General features: G+C 38.6%; 1 protein-coding gene across 1 annotated transcript; it reads right to left on the bottom strand.

The window, feature by feature from the left end:
• Positions 1-201: 201 nt before the first annotated feature.
• Positions 202-1,681, bottom strand: LOC104227471 (uncharacterized). The gene has a single exon (XM_009779714.2). The coding sequence runs from the start codon at positions 1,535-1,537 to the stop codon at positions 530-532; it is 1,008 nt and encodes a 335-aa protein (XP_009778016.1). The 5' UTR covers positions 1,538-1,681; the 3' UTR covers positions 202-529.
• Between the last annotated feature and the right edge of the window lie 17,502 nt (positions 1,682-19,183).

Genomic DNA, 19,183 nt, shown 5'->3' with positions numbered 1-19,183 from the left:
TTCTATTAGCTTCTCCCCAAACTTATAATGAGCATAAAATGTACTATGTACACCAACAAACATAATTAAGAAAAGGGGGAAAATAAAAAATAAAAAGCCAAAGAGAACAGCTTTTTGTGTGTGTATTTTTTAAATCTACAAGAAAAAATAAAGCATATAGAAGAGAATCAACCTTAGAGAAAAAGAAAAAAGAAAAGCAAATAAAAGCAGAGAAATAGGTAAAGTTTGTATATATTTACTTTTCTTACTATTACAAAGTCTTGCTTCCTATTTAAAATGGCCCTCTAGTGCCAAAAGTAGCTCGGTGCATTAAGCTTCAAGCTGCTCGGAATATAAAGAACGATCGAATCACATTAAATTTTATACCGCAATCTTATCTTGCATTTTGCAAGAGGCGTGATCTCCGAATCATACGGAAACAACCGTTACCATTACTCAAAAGCTCCCCTTCTAAACCAAATCTAGTGCTATGAACAAAAAAAACATAACCAAAAGAGTTCATTACAAATCTTTCTTATTTCAAGAACTCTTAAGACTTAATAATCAAATTACTATTAATTTCATCTCTTTTGCTTGTACTTTTCCTCCCATCTGAATTTGTTTTTCTAAAAATCCATTTCCACACTTTCTTCCCTTTACCATTACTACTACTACTACCTCTTCTCATCCTTGTGTCATATTCATCAATTCTACAAGATCCACCTCTTAGATTCCCCATTGAAGCTGCAGAATCATATCCATAATCTGAAATATTACTAAGTCTTTTACCATAAAAATCTGATCTTGGCTCTGATGATGATAAATCAAGTTTCAAATCTATAAATGCTGAATCATCCATAGTAGTACTAAAATCACTTTCCTTAATAGGAAAGGTATTACTTCCCCTATTTGGAATATTAAAATTCTTGAAATTACTACCACTCTTTCTTGGCTCATGATCAGAATCAAATAACAAACCACCTGTAACATCAGATATTTTTGCACTTGAAAATCTATATTCACTACCAAAATCATCACCTCTAAAACTACATAATGATCTTGATCTTGAAACTCCCATAGCTGCATCAGATACACAAATATCACTTTTTTCATCAACCCCATTTTTACCCTTTTCTCTTTTCTTTCTAAACAATCTCTTGATTTTCCAAAAACCATTTTTGTTTTTCTTGATTTCTACACAGTTGCTGCTACTTCTTAACAAGATCACTTGTTCTGCTTGTAACTGCTGAGTTGATAAATCTTGATCATTATTTTTCTCATTTTCTAATAAAAATGAGATTCTACCAACACTACCAACTTCAACAGAACAAGAGTTTCTATAAGAAGAAGAAATATCATCAGAACAAGAACAAGAAGAGAGTCTTTGCTCACCACACTCAGTACATACCAAATTTACCAATCTTTCTTTTAAACAGTAACTGCAGATTCCAACAGTAGATGAATTTGGGTGTTTGGTACATGGCATATCTGATGAAATAGAGTAATTGAAATCTAACAAGTTGTTGTCTACAGCTGCAGCTTTGCCTCTATCCTTCATGGTTTCTTGAAATTCTTGATTATTTGATGAAAAGAACTGGTTTTTTCTAGAGAATTTTGAAGTGTAGGAAATGAAATGAACAGGGTAGTATAGTATGTAACCTTTTTTAAGAGGAAAAAAAGGGGAAAGAGAGAGAATGGAAGAGTCCACTTTACGTTTGTTTATGAAAGAAATAGTAGCAACTGCAACCGTGGGGTGAAAGGTTGGAGAGGGGGGGGGGGAGGAGTGTCATCTGCAGGTATTATTGTACATGGGGCCCGCGGCAAAATTAGGATTTTACTAAAGAAATTATTTATTTAAAAAAAATTACAAAAAGCTCTTACATTGTGTCAAGGAAATGCACTACTACATATAGATTAAAAAAAATAATAGTATAATCTACGCGACCCATTGAAAATACCAGTTAATACCATATTTAGTTAAAATATTATATTCTAAGTGGGCGTTTGGACATAAGAATTGTAAAATTCCAAAAAATATTAAAAAAAATCAAGTGAAAATACATATTTAAAGTGAAAATTGGAAATTTTATGAACAAACGCTGATTTCGAAAAAAAAAGTGATTTTTTTTTGGAAAAAAAGGAATTTTTTTATGTCCAAACGAGCTCTAAATTAGAATTTTGTTGTATGTTTGATTTAAATACTATATTACAAATTAGAATATTATGGTATGTTTCATTTCGATACTGTATTTTAAATTAGAATATTATGGATGTTTAATTTGAATAATGTATTCCAAATTAGAATATTATAGTATATTTTGTTTGAATATTGCATTCTTTATTAGAATAGTGCGGTGTATTTGAATTGAATATTGTACTATTCATTAGAACATTGTGGTAATCTAGGTTTGGATTGTATTCCAAATAGAATATTATAATTTGTTTCAGAATATATATAGGAAGATTTAGAGGCATAGCGTATAATATTTTGGGATTCTTGATGTAATTTCAAAATTTAAGTATATCAAGAAAGTAAATTTTACAAATGGATATATATTATGTAACTTCCCCTAAAAAATAATATTAATCTTCTATAAATAGTGTACTTTTCGAGAGAAAAAATTCGAATGAAGTCCTTGTGCCTCTTAGCTTTGGCCCATGGGGGTGGGGGTGGAGGGTGGGAGGGAAGGGAGAGAATCAAAGAAACGAAAGAGTTAATGAATGAACAAGCTTGTCTATTAAAATTCTTCTTATCATGCAACAATGTCTATTCTTAAAAAAGAAAAAAATGTTCCCTTCATTTTAATTCAAATTTATTTAATTTTTCAAGTTTTAAACTTTAATATGCCTACATTTTCTAGCAAGCACACTTCTCAACAATGACTTGAATATTTTCCTCCAATTACCACTACTATAATACATACACCAAATTAATATCTTAAACTTCATAACTAGCCATACACATATAAAATGAAATGATTGACATAATTTTTTATACAATTTTTGAAATAATAGAAATTTTAAATAAACTTCTTTTAATTAATTATAACTAAATGCTTTAATACAACATATATCACCTCTAATTTATTTATCTCATAGAATTTGACTTTTAATTTTTTAGGTTTTCACTAAAACAAAAGGTTTAAATATAAAGTTGGGCCATGATATATAAATAGCACGTAAACAATTATAGAGGATACCTTTAGACGAGTATTAAGGGCGAGTTCATATACCAGCATGTCATAATGTTGTAGTAAATGCAGTTGTTTATTCGGAAAAATATTTCATTAATTTACACAAAAATTATGAGAAAAGATTTTCATGTGATATTAATCAGAGTCAACGTTTCATTTTCTTAACTACTTAAAAAATAAATGCAAACCGCCATAAAGAATATGAGAAAATGTACTGAGTGAATCTACATGATCATGTCAAATAGTAGCCTTTTTCGTTGTTTCATCATCCTCTATTAAAAAGAACAGTGTAAAGTTAAGATTTGGGGCATCAATCAATCTATCAAAAGGTGTAATGTCGGATTCAGAATTTAAATTTAATAGTTTCAATTTGTATAATTTTTAGCATTGAACTTATTGTATTGTTAAAATTATGGGTTCAAATATAATATTTATTGAGATTTTTACAAAATTTTACATATAAATTCGCATTTTATATGAAATTCGTAAAAATTATGGGTTCAATTAAATTTGTATATGAAAGGCTACGTCCATCCTTGTATGTCTATTTCCCAATTGCCAGCCTAATCTTTTACGTACAAGATATGGTTTATACTTGACTTTCTCGTGGATGGTGTCAATATTCTCGAATTGAATATTGTGCTCAATCCGTTCACCAATAACCCAACAACAAAAATATATAGTATTAGCAAACTTGATCTTTTAAAATTTAAAACCAATACATTTTCAGCTTCCAAGTAGGGCCGACAGACTCAACCTGCTGGAGTTTTTATTTAATTTATTTTTTAAGCTGTTAAAAAAATTTAATCTTGTTGTTTTAACAATAATTTGATTTATTACCATGGTAAATCCAGCAAAACGAATTTGTCGGTTTGGCAAAAAATCAGTGCTTCAAAGTCTAATCCGACGTATGTAAAAAGGTAAGTATAGATAATGTTAAAGTGGATTTTTGGAAACCACTATTATTTAGTGATTGTCCTATAGCTACTATTCAATTGTTACGGTAGTGTTGTATTCAGCAATACAATAGCAAAAAGTGCCTAAAAATTAGGGTAGTCCATCTGTACGTGCATGTATTCACATGTATTTGCGTCATGTATTCATGAATACAATAACAAAAAGCGCCTAAAATCAGGGCAGTCCAACTATACGCGCATGTATTCACATGTATTCTCGCTGCGTCTAAAATCAAGGTTGTTCAGCTGTACGCGCATGTTTCACATGTATTTGCACCATGTATTCATGAATACAACAACAAAAAATGCCTAAAATCAGGGCAGTCCAGCTGTATGTGCATATATTCGTGCCATGTATTCATGAATATCGTAACGTCAATCACTTAAAAATAGATATTTTCATCTGTCCAAGAGAGAGGAAAAACATAAATTGCGTATTTCATGCCTCAATGATGGTATATATCATAAATACTTATTTTGCTATAAAATATAAAAGGTAGTTATAGAAAATAATATTTTAAAAAGATTTTGGTTTATAATAAATAGGGTGCATACCTTTACTATAGGAGGTAAAAGTTAATTCAAGATCCATAACATTAAAATTTTGGATCCACTACTAATATATTCCTAAGAAAATTAAATTAGCCCAAAATTTTCATTAGTGTGAACTTGTGAAATATGGAGCTTAGAGGAGTGGAGTGGGGATGCAACTTAGAATCAGAGAGGCATGGGCAAAAAGAACCATTTTGATTTTGATTTTGTCTCCTTTAGTAAGAAATTTAAAAATAATGATTCATTAGGGAATATGTTTTAGGAGGCGTTTGGACATAAGAATTGTAAAATTTCGAGCCTGTATGGACATACAAATTTTTTTCTTTTTTTTCAAATATTTTTTTGAAAACAATGTTTGGTTATCTTATTCTTACTATTTTTTTCTTTTTCAATTGAAAATTTATTTTCAAAATTTAAAAATTGGTTCTCACCACTTTTTCAATTGAAAATGGGAATTTGTTAGTTTTTAGTTTTACCAATTTACCCTGTATTTTTAAAATTTATAAAATGACCCTATCAGTTTTCATCTTTGGCGACTGATGGTGGAACATCAGTCCTAGTTGATTTTGCATCTTCTGTGTGTGAGCACGTGATTTTTGCCCTATATGAACTGCTCCCATAATTTCAAAACAAAATAATTTCTTTTCATTATTTGCAATTTTATGGATTTTCGTAGCATTGCTGTTAATTGTTTGCATTTTGTCCGTGTAGTTTAATTATTGAAAAATACAAAAAAAAAATATATACATTGCATATGCATTTAAGATTTAATTTTACAAATTTTGTAGATTAATTAGTAAATTAACGTTTTACAAAAATAGAAAATTACAAAAAGAATATAACTCATTTTTTGGGTTTTGAGTCTCGAATTTTGGTAGCGCCACCGTGCACCGCCGTCGTGCACCGCTGCCGTGCACCGCCGCCATGCACCGCTGCCGTGCACGCCACCGTAACGTCATCGTGCACCGCCGCCGGAAATCGCCCTACGGCGGCGGTAGGTCTCCGATGGCCATCAAATTTACACCCTAGCTCCCTCTCTTTCTCTTCATTCAAATCCACACCCATTTTCCCTCGAATCACACCTGACTCTCTCGAATCTTGCTCAGAAGCTGCAAACCCTAACCCGCTGCCCCCTTTTCCACCACACTCGCCGGCGGCGGCGCCTCCGTTCACCACCAAAATAACACCCTATGACCACTAAATCCCCCTCATTCCAAATCCCTGATTGGCTCCCCTCGAATATTGCCCTAGCTCCTCGAATCTTAGATCAGAAATGAACCCCAGAAATCCCAAGTCACGTTTTGGGGAAATTTCGTGTTGAATTCGATTTTATTTGTGTGTTCTTCGTAAGAACGCACGATTAACATCAGATTTGTCCGGAAAATCCGAGGATCTGAAGACCCAGGCCCCCTCTTTCATTTTCTAAACCGTTCTTAGGTATTCTTCTTTTCTTCTACTGGTTTAATCTGTTCTCCGTTTGTTTTTTGATTTACTGTTTCTTCTCCTCTTCTTGAATCATTCTTCATTTGTTCCGGAGTTTATTTATTCATGCATAAGTAATTGGAGTCTTGTTTTTAGTTAGTATAGTTAGGCTGTAATCAGATTAGTTTTAAAATTGTTAGTTTGGTTAAGTTTAGTTAGTAAATCATTTTGGCTAAAATTTTAATTGTCGTGTGTTATTTGGTGTTTACATCTTGTTAATTAGATAATTGCTAGTTGGGCCGAATAGATTTTTTATCTTGAGGGTTAGGTTTTGGGTCTATTCCGGCTCATTTGGGGCTGAACAGTTAGGTCAAATTGACCCAATGGCCCATTCGGTCTGTCTAGTATATCAACAGGCGTTCAGGGGCAACTTGGGAAGTCTAGGTGGGGGTAGTCCGGGTAATTGGCATAGGGAACCTTTTGGTAACTGCTTGAGAAGCTTCTAGGAAGCTGGGTGGGGGGTTTAAGTTGATTTTCAGATGTTTAACTAAGGCTATCTAGGCAAAAAAAAAATTGGAAAAGGGCCTAATGGCAAAGCTGAACTTTTCCAGGTTGCCCTACTTCCTTGCCTATAAAGACATGTTTCCTTGCCTTTCAAGGCAGAGATTGAGGAATTAAAAATTCAGAAAACAAAGAAGGCTAAGAATTTCGCTGAAAAGTTACTGTTTCATTGAGTGTTTTTCGTGATTTCTTAAATTTCAAATTCTTGCGATGGCATTTGATCTATTCGTGGCTGAAATGGTTTGAATAAGGTGGTTTTAGAGTTTGGTTAAAGTTCTAGTCAATCTTTGTTAATTGTTACACATCGTTTTCTGGGTTTGAGCTGGTTTTGCTGGGATTGGTTTCTGCTACTATTTCATTGCTGCTCAACCACTGACTCATTATTTCTTTGTTCCCTTTCAATCTCCAAGTATTTTCCAGCACTATGGACGTCACTTGAGTGTAGCTTGAAGTTTGAATATGAAATGTGATGAAATTTGATTTTGTTTGTTATTAAAGCTTCATTTTTTTCTCTCAATTTACAGGTTATAGTTTAGATGTTTAGCCTTCATGGGTTTGAGTTTTTTTTTTCTGCTGACTATGTATTAATCACCCCTGTTCTTGACAAATCATCATAGAATGTAAATTTTGGAATTAGGGGGTTATGGTCTTTTCTGATTTGAAAATTGAATGAAGTCACGTGGCATGTATGGTAACTAGATATGATTGTTTGGTTTGAATCTATTCTGGTGAGATTACTATTTAAAGTACCCTACAACAGCTATTTTAATTGTCCAGATGTTAGCCTTGATGGAATTTCTGCTCTTGGTTGAGTTCAATTTTTCTAGTTTGTTATTTTGCATAGTGATTGAACACCTGTAGTACTAATAATATGTGACTAATGAAAGAAATGGATTGGTTCTTAACTCTGATGTTATTCTTGAGGTCTGTACGAATGTTGGATTCGTGTGCATGCTTCAAGTTTGGGCCTAGACCTGCGGCCAACTCAGAATTGAACGAAAGCCTGCCTGACCACATTTCTGGGTTTATTATGAGCCCAGCTTTCCTCTTCAACGATTTCTTTGGGGTAGAAGCTCAAACTAATTGGTCTTAGGTAATCAAGGAGCCCAAGCATGTACCACAAATGGTTATACCTTAATTTTCCTTTATCATTTGTAAGTAGAAATATCTCTTAGGCCTAATTAAGTGTAGATCTTTTAATTGTATCTAGGTGCGCTGGGCCAAACAAAAATGACAATTGCATGGCCCTCGTATTAATTTCATAATTTAGGTGTTATCAACAAATATTCGTAGTTTGTTGTAGGCCCGTTTAATATACTACCGTGATTGTGTATACGTTCGCATAACATAATTACGATTCTAAAAGCTAATGCAGAGTATGCGTTCGCACAACTTCGGCTAATTATTTCTTAATAATAATAATTAAACAGGCGTTGTTAATTATGGACACGTTTGCGTGACATGATTTTTGACGCGCCAAAAGAAAAGAGTATACGTACGCGTAACTCAATTCTTTAATTACGAATAAATCAAGTGATTAGAAGCGGTTAAAAGTGAATGTACATAGGTTCTAAAATCAGTAATTAAATAATTTTAATAATATATGTATGATCAACGCGACCGTGCTAGAACCACGGAACTCGGGAGTGCCTAACACCTTCTCCCAGGTTAACAGAATTCCTTACCCGGATTTCTGTGTTCGCAGACCGTAAATAGAGTCAACTTTCCTCGATTCGGGATTTTAAACCGGTGACTTGGGATACCATAAGATATCCCAAGTGGCGACTCTGAATCTTAAATAAATAAACACGTTTTGATTGTCACTTAAATTAAAAAAACTCCTTACATCCCTTTTGGGTGTAGGTAAAAAGGAGGTGTGACAGCTCTGGCGACTTCGCTGGGGACCGAACCCAGAATCTCTGGTTGAGGGTTCAAGAATTCGAGCTTGTTAATGATTTTTACTTGGCTTCATTTATTATTAATATTACTGTATTCTGTGAATCTTTTGTGCTAAATGTTATTTGTTTACTGCTTTATTATTGTTTGAATTGTATATAAATGTTTTCTTACGCCACCTCTCTAAGTCTTCTGAAAATGGTGCACACGTTCGTGTGGCCCGATTTTTCTGTAGAAATTATACCAAATAGAACGAGGCTGGGCAAGCGACAAGGCTGGGTAGACTTCAGTGCTCCTGGTACGTCGCCCCCTCTTCGGCCCCAGTTGTCCGCTCGGGTACCCAAGTCTAGACCAAAACCCCAGGAGTTAAACCTAGAAAAACGCAGCCTCATGCCGGATCCATAATAGGAACGTTTGTTTGCATCATGTGCATTTGACTTAAGGGAATCAACACAGGGGTTGGGTCCGTCTAGGACAGGTGTTCCCGAAACAATAGACCATCCTGATGCATTCTATGTGCTATGTGTACGTTTATTTGTTTTGGCTTGCATGCTGACCGGCTAGGAAAAATAAAGCAAAAAGAAAACCAAGAGTGATGTAGGGAAGGAAATAAAGCTGATTCTAAAGAAAACCCCGATATTTGAAAAACGTCCCGAAGCTCTGCCAAAATTTTTCAGAAAAGAGAGTTATTTCAAAAGAGTCAAACACCGTATTCTTCCAAATGTGTCAAAACTGACCGAACTACGCAGGTCTGATTCTCACCGGATGTGGGATACGTAGGCAACCTACATAAGGTTCGGCCTTATTTTTGAAAAAAAAAAAAGAAAAACAAGAAAAGAAAGTCGGTGGTCAAGTGAATGCAGTCCGGATTCTTGATCAAAGTAAGCCGATCCAGCTTCGGCAATGTCTTAAACCATTCTTGCCGAGATAGCCTCAGAGTATTTTTCAGTTGTCGAAAGGCTATTTTCGTAAAAGAATGGACAAGTTTGTGAAGGGTCATAAAATAATCCTTCTTGGCCTCAAAATTCATGTGAAATTGGGAAGGGGCCGCATTTGCAAAAACAATCACTTGGATAAAATTGGCATATAGGGGAAGAAATCATGGTCCTTTGATTTGTTTTTTTCTTTTCTTCTTCAAAAACCTGTTTACAAAAGGGTCCACTCGAGTCAACCCTAACCTTAACCTTCCACGGGAACAAAATGAATACCATCCAGGATCCGCCAGAAGTGGTCAGGGAACATGCTCAGTTGCACTTGAGTATGTGGTGGAATGATCTAGATGAAGATGGTCAAAAATGGGTGAAAAAGCAATTGGGTGCTCTTATAAACATTTTTGAGATCAAACCACGAGAAGATCTGATCAAGGCTTTGGTAACTTTCTGGGATCCTGTCCACAATGTCTTTCGTTTCTCGGATTTTGAGATCACCCCTACTTTGGAGGAGATAGCCGGGTACATTGAATTCGGACGGGATTTGAGGAAGCAATAACTTATATTTCCAAGGGCTCCATCGGTGCACAAGTTCTTTGACCTCCTGAATATCAGTAAACAGACGAATAAAGAACATGTGTGCAATGGGTGTTGTTCTTTCCATTTCTTATACTTCAGGTTCGGCACTCTGCTTGTTTTGAAACACATGAAAAGGGTCTGAGCAACAAATAAGACAAGGAACTTTGGCAAATTCATCACCGGTTCGCATTTATTGTGGCATTCTTGGGGATCATGGTTTTTCCAAATGAGAAAGGGACGGTGGATATTTGTATGGCTAGAATTGCACAAATCCTCAGTACCAAGGAATATCATACACTTGCCCCGTTGGTGCTGGCGGATATTTATCGAGCATTGACTTTATGCAAAGCAGGGGCTCAATTTTTTGAAGGTTGCAGCATCCTTTTGCAAATGTGGTTGATCGAGCACCTTCGCCATCATCCCAGATTCATGAGTTATGGTTCGAGCCTGAATAACTTCATCACTAGTTATGAGGAGAGGGTAAAAGATTACAACGCACTAGAAGGGTTTGAAGCATGGGTATCTCACTTGAAAGTTCTTAATGCAGGTCAGGTCGAGTGGACAATAGGATGGCTCCCGAGGACAGAAGCCATCTATATGACTGCTACCTGAGGTATAATGGGCGTAAGGAGTATTCAGCCATATGCACCGCGGAGGGTCTTGAGGCAATTGAGAAGGTATCAGATTGTGCCTGAAGATGAAGATCTAAGCACCCAGGTCATAGAGTTACATCTAGAAGTTGCATTGCCCGAGGCTGTAGTTCAGCAGGATTCGAATAGCTGCCGGTATCTAAAAAATGGCACCCAGGTACCAGACATCGCCAAGGGGAAGTAGATCCAAATTATGCTGCTTCGTTTGAGAAAATGTCTTATGCAAATAATGAGCCAGAGCCCAAGAGGCCCGCCAAAAGGCCTCATGTTCAAGCCTTTGATGATAAAATTTAGGAGAGATTAGTCTGGGGGGAGAAGGAAAAGGAATATAAGGCCACCATCCATGATCTATGATAAGAGTTGAGAAATGTCACCTTCAACAATGATTTGCAGGCACAAGAGGCCGAAGGTGAGAGGAGAAGATTGATGCGAGAAAATGAAGCTCTTAGAGCTCAGGTTCGACTGTTGAAAATTGAAGCCGAGAACCCAGACCGAAGCAGGAAAGATGAAAGGCTCATTTATAACCTTACTTAAAAGGTACGTGACTATGAAGATAACCTGTAGAGAGCTGAGTCTGAACTAGTAAAAGCACAAGCAAGGTTGGCTAATAGCGCCGAAAGGCGTGCATATTTTGTTCAATAGATGAAAGAAAGATATGAAAAAGGGGTCATAGGTTGGGAAAAGGCAATTGGCAACCTCGAGGGTGAAATGGCTAAACAGGCCAAAACTTTTAAGGCTGAAAGAGAACATTGTTACGCCTTAATGACACGGCTAGAAATAGACTTGCAACAACTCCAAGAGCAGAACCAGGTAGCCGAACAAACTTTGGAAGCCAGAACCGAACAGATTGGGTGTTTGCTGCAAGAGAAGGGCATCATAGGAGAGCAAGTCAAAAGGGTCGCCAACTACATCGCGATGAAGTGCAGTAACTGTGAGGATATGACTAGATCTATGTTCTTCGCTACTGTGATGATTTTTGTTCGCCGGGTAATGGAAGATCTCTACCACCTCCAAGGGGATTTGGCGAGTTGGCTCGCGGCGAGGCCCAATGATGCCCCGCGGGTCCCGGGGGCAATCGAGGCACTGATGTATTCGTGATTTCTTGAGTCTGTATTTTCTTTTCGTTAAAGTCTGCCAGTTTGTCTCGGAGTCTGTATTTCTTTTATCAGAGTATGTGGGTTGTTTGTTTTTCGAGTCTGTATTTTGTCTTTCATCAGAGTTTGTTAGTTTTTGTTTAAGTCTATTTCCAAGTCTTATTATGAAAAATTTGAAAATTCCAAAAATGTTTTATTATTTTCATCTCCAAGAACTACGCTTAGTCTTATTCATGCGGGGTTATGATACGTAGGAAATTTTTATAGGATTCGACCGTAACCAAATGAAAAATAGTGAAAGAAAATAAGAGGAAATACCAGAGAGCAAAAGAAAAAGAGCGGAAAAACAAGAAGGAAAAGAGAGAAAATAATAAATCAAGAGAGAATAAAAATAAAAAGAGAATAGAGGTAAGAGTGAAAGGAAGGAAAAGAAAAAGAAAGAAAAAGGGGGAAGTTTGCAATTAAAAGTAAGAAAAGGCCGGGATGACGCATGCAACCAATCAAATACATAATAGAGACGGTTAACTGTTTAGGTGCATTCATGACCAATGTGCGGTTACCAATCTGTTAAAGCCTAATCGCTAACAAGGTTGTTGTTTGATGTATTGAGTCCAGACAGGTGGTTAGTTGATTGGCATTCTGGCAACTCACTCATACAACACCCGATCAAAAGACAGGCTGAATATGGCCAACCAAGAACCGGAGACAAGTATTATTGACACATCAAAATAGGTGGAAGAACTAGATGTTAATGCAATGAAGGAGGAGATGTATAATTTAAAGCAGCAGATGGCTTAAATGTACCAAGCCTGGGCCAAGGGGCATCCACCACCGGTTTATCCCTCCAACCCTGCTTATATCCCACCATCGGCCCAACCTCAGGAGCCTCCCACTGTGAACTCATCTCCAGCCTTTCCCCTCTACCAACAATGCTATGGCGCCACTTCCCATACTTCTCAAGCTCCACCACCCAAACAAGTCCCATACCCTCCTCCACCAATTACACCTATTTTTGTGGCACCTCTACCTGCTACATTACACCGATCTTCCAGTGAACCTCTGTTCCAAACTCACGACAACCAGTACTATCCCCCTGAACCCACTTTCAAAGTTCCAGAACCATATTCTTGCACCCCTCATCTTGATCTCCCAGCAGAGACCGAGAAGTCACCCAAAAATCCCGAGCATGAAGAGATGATTAGAAAGGTCAAAAGCTTAGAACAATCGTTCCGAGATATGAGGGGGTTGGGAGGTCAAGTAAGTATGGCCTATAAAGATTTATGTCTGTTCCCAGATGTTCCGTTACCAGCAGGGTTCAAAATGCCCAAGTTTGATCTGTACGATAGGCATGGTGACCCAGTAGCACACTTAAGAGGATTTTGTATCAAGATGAGAGGAGCGGGTGGAAGAGATGAGTTGCTGATGGCATATTTCAGCCAAAGTTTGAGCGGATCGGCATTAGAATGGTATACCAGACAAGATCACAGCAGGTGGTACACATGGGACGATTTGGCCCAAGCCTTTGCCTGCCATTTTCAATACAACCTCAAAATCATCCCAGACCATCTGTCATTGACAAAGATTGAGAAGAAGCCCAGTGAGAGCTTTAGGGAATATGGATTCCATTGGAGAGAGCAAGCAGCGAGGGTTGACCCTCCGATGAAAGAAAGTGAGATGGTTGATTATTTCTTGCAGGATTTGGAACCCACTTATTTTGGTCACTTGGTATCAGCAGTGGGCAAGTCCTTTAATGAAGTTGTAAAAATGGGAGGCATGGTTGAGGAGGGACTCAACTCCAACAAGATCATGAGTTATTCAGCAATCAAAGTGACCACCCAGGCCATTCAAAACAGTACTGGGGGTGTACTCGGGAAAAAGAAAAAATATGATGTCGCTACAATTGCATCGGGAGCTTGGGTCGGTTCCAGGAACCTTCCACGTTACTACAACTCGCCTCGACCCTACCACCAAACTTACCCCCACACTCCATATAGTCCACCACAACACTACTACCCACCGCCCGATCCCCATTTTTTCATCCACCACACACAAACCTATACCCAACCTCACGTTCACGCATAATGGCGTGCGCCGACTCCACAAAGTCCATACCTAGCTCCACAAAATGCCCATCCACCCCCAAGAGCCTACAGAAATCCCCCTAAAATAGGTTTTTGGCCAAATCAAGCCTTTAAAAATGAGAGGTTGCAGAAACAGAAGACTTTCACTCCATTGGGAGAATCATATGCTAGTCAATTTCACCAACTGAGATAGTTAGGTATGTTGAATCCGATCGAGGATAAACTATCGAATCCCCCTCCCAGAAATCTTGACCGCTCGGTAAGTTGTGAGTATTGTTCAGGGACCTCGGGTCACAATACAGGGAAATGCTGGAAGTTGAAAACAGTTATTCAAGAGCTCATTGATACTAATCGGATTAAGGTCCAAGCCCCGGAGGCACCCAACATCAACTAGAACCCGTTATCGGCCCATTATGAGACCAATATGATTGAGATAGTGCATAAGGGAGGGGAGCCTAAGAAACCTTCGCAAACCGTCATGATGATTTGAGCTAGTGAAGCCAAGCCATTTGAAAAGTCAACAAGTGAGAAGTCTGTGATCAAGTTGAACGGGGCAAATAACGAACCATGCGTGGAGGTCAAGAAGGGGTCCTCAAGTGACGTTGCAGGAAAACATCAAAGAGCAAAAGTGGTTGTGCCAGGAGTGACGAACAAGCCTGTGGTAATTGTGAAGGGCGCCCCCATAGATCCTGTCGTTATCAAACCGGTAACTAAATTACCGATAGTCAACAGCAAAGCAGTCCCATGGAATTATGAACGAGTGACAGTGACTTACAAGGGGAAAGAGGTTAAAGAAGAAGTGTGTGAGACTCATGGTTTGACTCGATCGGGGAGATGCTTTGCCCCCGAAGAGTTGAGAAAAGCTAAGACCTCAAAAGATAACCCAGTATTCATGAAGAAAGCAGTGACCGAGGAAGAAGCAGAAGAATTTCTAAGAAAGATGAAAGTACAAGACTATTCCATTGTGGAGCAGTTAAGGAAGACACCAGCTCAGATCTCGCTCTTGTCATTATTGATCCATTCAGACGAGCACCGTCGGGATTTGATGAAGATCTTGAACGAGGTCCACGTTCCTGACAAAATCTCAATAAACCATTTGGAAAATATAGCTAACAAGATATTTGAGGTAAACCGAGTCAATTTTTCTGATGATGAGTTGCCCTGGAGGGTACTGAGCACAATAGAGCCCTCTATCTGATGGTGAAATGTGAAGATTCTGTGGTTACTCGGGTACTAGTTGACAATGGTTCCAATGCAAATATTTGCCCTCTTTCCACTCTGAACAAGTTGAAGGTGGATGATGAAAGAATTCACAAGAATAGTATCTGCGTTCGGGGATTCGATGGGGGAGGAAACAATTCGGTCGGGGACATAGTGCTCGAGATTATAATAGGGCCAGTTGAATTTACTATGGAATTCCAGGTACTCGATGTGGTTGTTTCTTACAATCTGCTATTAGGATGACCCTGGATTTATGCTACCAAAGCGGTCCTGTCCACTCTGCATCAAATGGTTAAGTTTGAATGTGATAGACATGAAATTGTTGTGCATGGCGAGGATAATTTGTGTGTTCCCAGTGATGCCATTGTTCTGTTCATAGAGTTTAAAGACAACAAGGGGCCATAGGTTTATCAGGTTTTTGACACGGTAGCGGTAGAGAAAATTTCTAAAGGGAAGTGCGTGCCGACTCCAAGGGTAGCTGCTGCATCAGTCATGGTATCTGTTGAAATGTTGAAAAATGGTTTTGTACCGGGCAAAGGTTTGGGCGTATCTCTGCAAGGTATCGTACAACCGGTTTCTCTTCCTAAAAACTTGGATACGTTTGGTCTGGGGTTCAAGCCCGCAGTCGCAGACGTGTGAAGAGCCAGAAAAATGAAACAAAGGGCATGGGCCCTTCCAAAACCAGTCCCGCGTCTTTCCCGATCATTTGTCAGGACTGGTACCAGAAAGCGCCTAGTGATGTCGGTTCCCATTTCGGTGGTTGATATGGATGAAGATTTGATGGAAAGGTTTGAGAGGATATTCGCCGATGTGAATATGTTGGAAGCTGGAGAGGGTCCTAGCAAGGCGGATGCACAATTTGTTGGGCCCGGTGCAAAGATTAACAATTGGGAAGCTACTCCTCTCCCCACCAGGAGGGAGTTTTGGTAGTTTGCTTTGATTTTCTTTCAATTTATCTGGATTATTCCAGGGTTGTAATTCAGATTCTATGTTCCGTCCGTTTGGATGTATAAACCCCGTTATCTTTAATTTCAATGAAATGCAATTTCTCTTTTCCTTTCTTCCTGATAGTTTTATTTTTGTTTTCCTTTCTTCCTTGTACAGTTTTTTTTATGCTGGCCTCAATGATATGACTTGCATGCAGAATCTCCGGCCCAGTCTTAAAAGCCAATCTAATCCTGAAATAGTAATTCAAGAATTAGAGTGTGATGTTGAATCAGAATATGACGAGGATGAAGCCTTTGAAGAGATTAGTAAATAATTAGGCCATTTTGATGAAAACCCCAAGCCTAACCTAGTGATACAGAAGCAATAAATTTAGGGGACCAAGATAATGTCCGGAAAACTAAAATAAGTGTCCATCTTGAACCACAACTTAGAAAGGAGATAATTAAAACATTTTGAGTATAAAGATGTTTTTGCATGGTCCTATGACGACATGCCAGGTCTAAGCACTGGTTTGGTGGTTCACAAATTGCCCACTGATCCGGCGTTCCCCCTGTCAAGCAGAAGCTGAGGAAATTTAAAACTGATATGAGTGTGAAAATCAAGGAAGAGGTCACCAAACAGTTTGAGGCCAAGGTCATTCGGGTCACTCGGCATCCCACTTGGTTAGCCAATGTAGTGTCTGTGCCAAAGAAGGATGGCAAGACCAGGGTGTGTGTTGATTATCGAGACCTCAACAAGGTGAGTCCCAAGGACAACTTCCCACTGCCGAACATCCATATATTGATCGATAATTGTGCCAAACATGAGATTGGTTCTTTTGTGGATTGTTATGCGGGCTATCACCAGATCTTAATGGATGAAGAAGACGCGGAAAAGACAGCATTCATCACGCCATTGGGAACGTACTGCTATCGGGTCATGCCATTTGGTTTGAAAAATATCGGGGCAACCTACATGAGGGCAATGACAACCATATTCCACGACATGATACACAAGGAGATCGAGGTTTATGTGAATGATGTGATTGTAAGGTCTAGAAAGCAGTCTGACCATGTCCGGGATCTGAGAAAGTTCTTCCAAAGGCTTTGCAGGAATAATCTCAAGCTCAATCCTGCAAAATGCGTGTTCGGTGTTCCGTCTGGAAAATTGTTGGGATTCATAGTCAACCGTCGAGGTATTGAATTAGACCCATCAAAAATCAAAGCCATCCAGGAATTGCTACCTCCGAAGAACAAGACTGAGGGTGATGAGTCTGTTGGGAAGATTGAATTACATCAGTCGGTTTATTGCTCAGCTCACGACAACATGTGAACCTATCTTCAAATTGTTAAAGAAAGATGTTGCAGTCAAGTGGACAGATGAATGTCAGGAAGCCTTTGATAAGATAAAGGGGTACTTGTCAAACCCACCTGTGTTGGTCCCGCTAGAACCAGGGAGACCTTTGATTCTGTATTTGACAGTCTTAGATAATTCATTTGGATGTGTGTTGGGAGTTGGGACAGCATGACATCACTGGCAGGAAGGAGTAGGCCATATATTATCTCAACAAGAAGTTCACATCTTACGAGGTTAAGTACACTCAACTTGAGAGGACATATTGCGCCTTAACTTGGATAGCCCAGAAGTTGAAATATTATTTGTCCTCTTATAATACTTACCTCATCTCTCGCTTTGATCCGTTGAAGTATATCTTCCAGAAGCCTATGCCCACGGGAAGGCTCGCAAAAGTGGCAGATCTTGCTCACAGAATTTGATATTATCTATGTGACTAGGACCGCAATGAAAGCACAAGCATTGGCCAACCATTTGGCTGAGAATCCTGTGGATGAAGAATACGAACCTTTGAAGACTTACTTCCCTGATGAAGATGTAATGCACATTGATGAGTTGGGACAGATTGAAAGGCCAGGATGGAAGCTTTTGTTTGATGGTGCTGCTAACATGAGAGGCGCTGGAATAGGAACGATACTTGTTTCTGAAACAGGGCATCATTACCTTATTACCCTACAACTTCAATTCTACTATACTAATAACATGGCGGAATACGAGGCATGCATTTTGGGTTTGAGGATGGCTGTGGATATGGATGTCCAGGAAGTCTTGGTCTTGGGTGACTCGGACTTTCTGGTATAACAGATTCAGGGAGAATGGGAAACACAAGATTTAAAACTCATACCGTACATGCAATTCTTGCATGATCTTTGTCAACGGTTTCAATCAATAGAGTTTAGGCATATTCGGAGGATACACAATGAGGTCGCCGATGCTTTGGCTACTCTGCGTCAATGTTACATCATCCAGATAAGGCTTATGTAGACCCGTTGCACATTCAGGTCCGTGATCAGCATGCTTATTGTAACATGGTGGAGGAAGAAATCGATGGGGAGCCTTGGTTTCACGACATCAAGGAATACATCCGAAGGGAAGTATATCTGGTACAAGCCACAGGTGATCAAAAGAGAACAATTCGTCGCTTGGCAAGTGGATTTTTCTTCAATAGAGGAGTTTTGTACAAAAGATCTCCAAATCTCGGGTTATTAAGATGTGTAGATGCCAGACAGGCCGCGACTATCATGACCGAAGTACATTTTGGAGTCTGTGGACCGCACATGAGTGGGTATGTGCTGGCAAAGAAGATCCTCTGGGCAGGTTATTATTGGCTCACTATGGAGCGAAATTGTATCAGTTTCGTGCGTAAATGTCATCAGTGCCAAATGCATGGAGATTTGATTCATTCTCCACCATTTGAATTACATACAATGTCTGCACCATGGCCTTTTGTTGCTTGGGGAATGGATATCATTGGACCAATTAAGCTAGTAGCGTCCAACAGGCACAGGTTTATTCTGGTGGCCATCGATTATTTCACCAAGTGGGTAGAGGCTAAAACATTCAAGTCTGTAACCAAGCGGTGGTTGATTTTGTGCATTCAAATATCATTTTCCGATTTGGGATACCGAAGGTGATCATTACAGACAATGGGTATAATCTAAATAGTCATCTGATGAAAGAGGTATGCCAGCAGTTCAAGATTACACATCACAATTCTACCCCATACTGCCCTAAGGCAAATGGAGCAGTTGAGGCGGCCAACAAGAATATAAAGAAGATACTTCGAAAA

Source organism: Nicotiana sylvestris, chromosome 10, assembly GCF_000393655.2.
Source record: "Nicotiana sylvestris chromosome 10, ASM39365v2, whole genome shotgun sequence".
NCBI lineage: Eukaryota > Viridiplantae > Streptophyta > Magnoliopsida > Solanales > Solanaceae > Nicotiana > Nicotiana sylvestris.
This window is presented reverse-complemented; position numbering and strand designations above follow the sequence as displayed.

Excerpts from the sequence above, each read along its gene's own strand:
- LOC104227471 (XM_009779714.2), bottom strand. The coding sequence starts at position 1,537 with ATGAAGGATAGAGGCAAAGCTGCAGCTGTAGACAACAACTTGTTAGAT.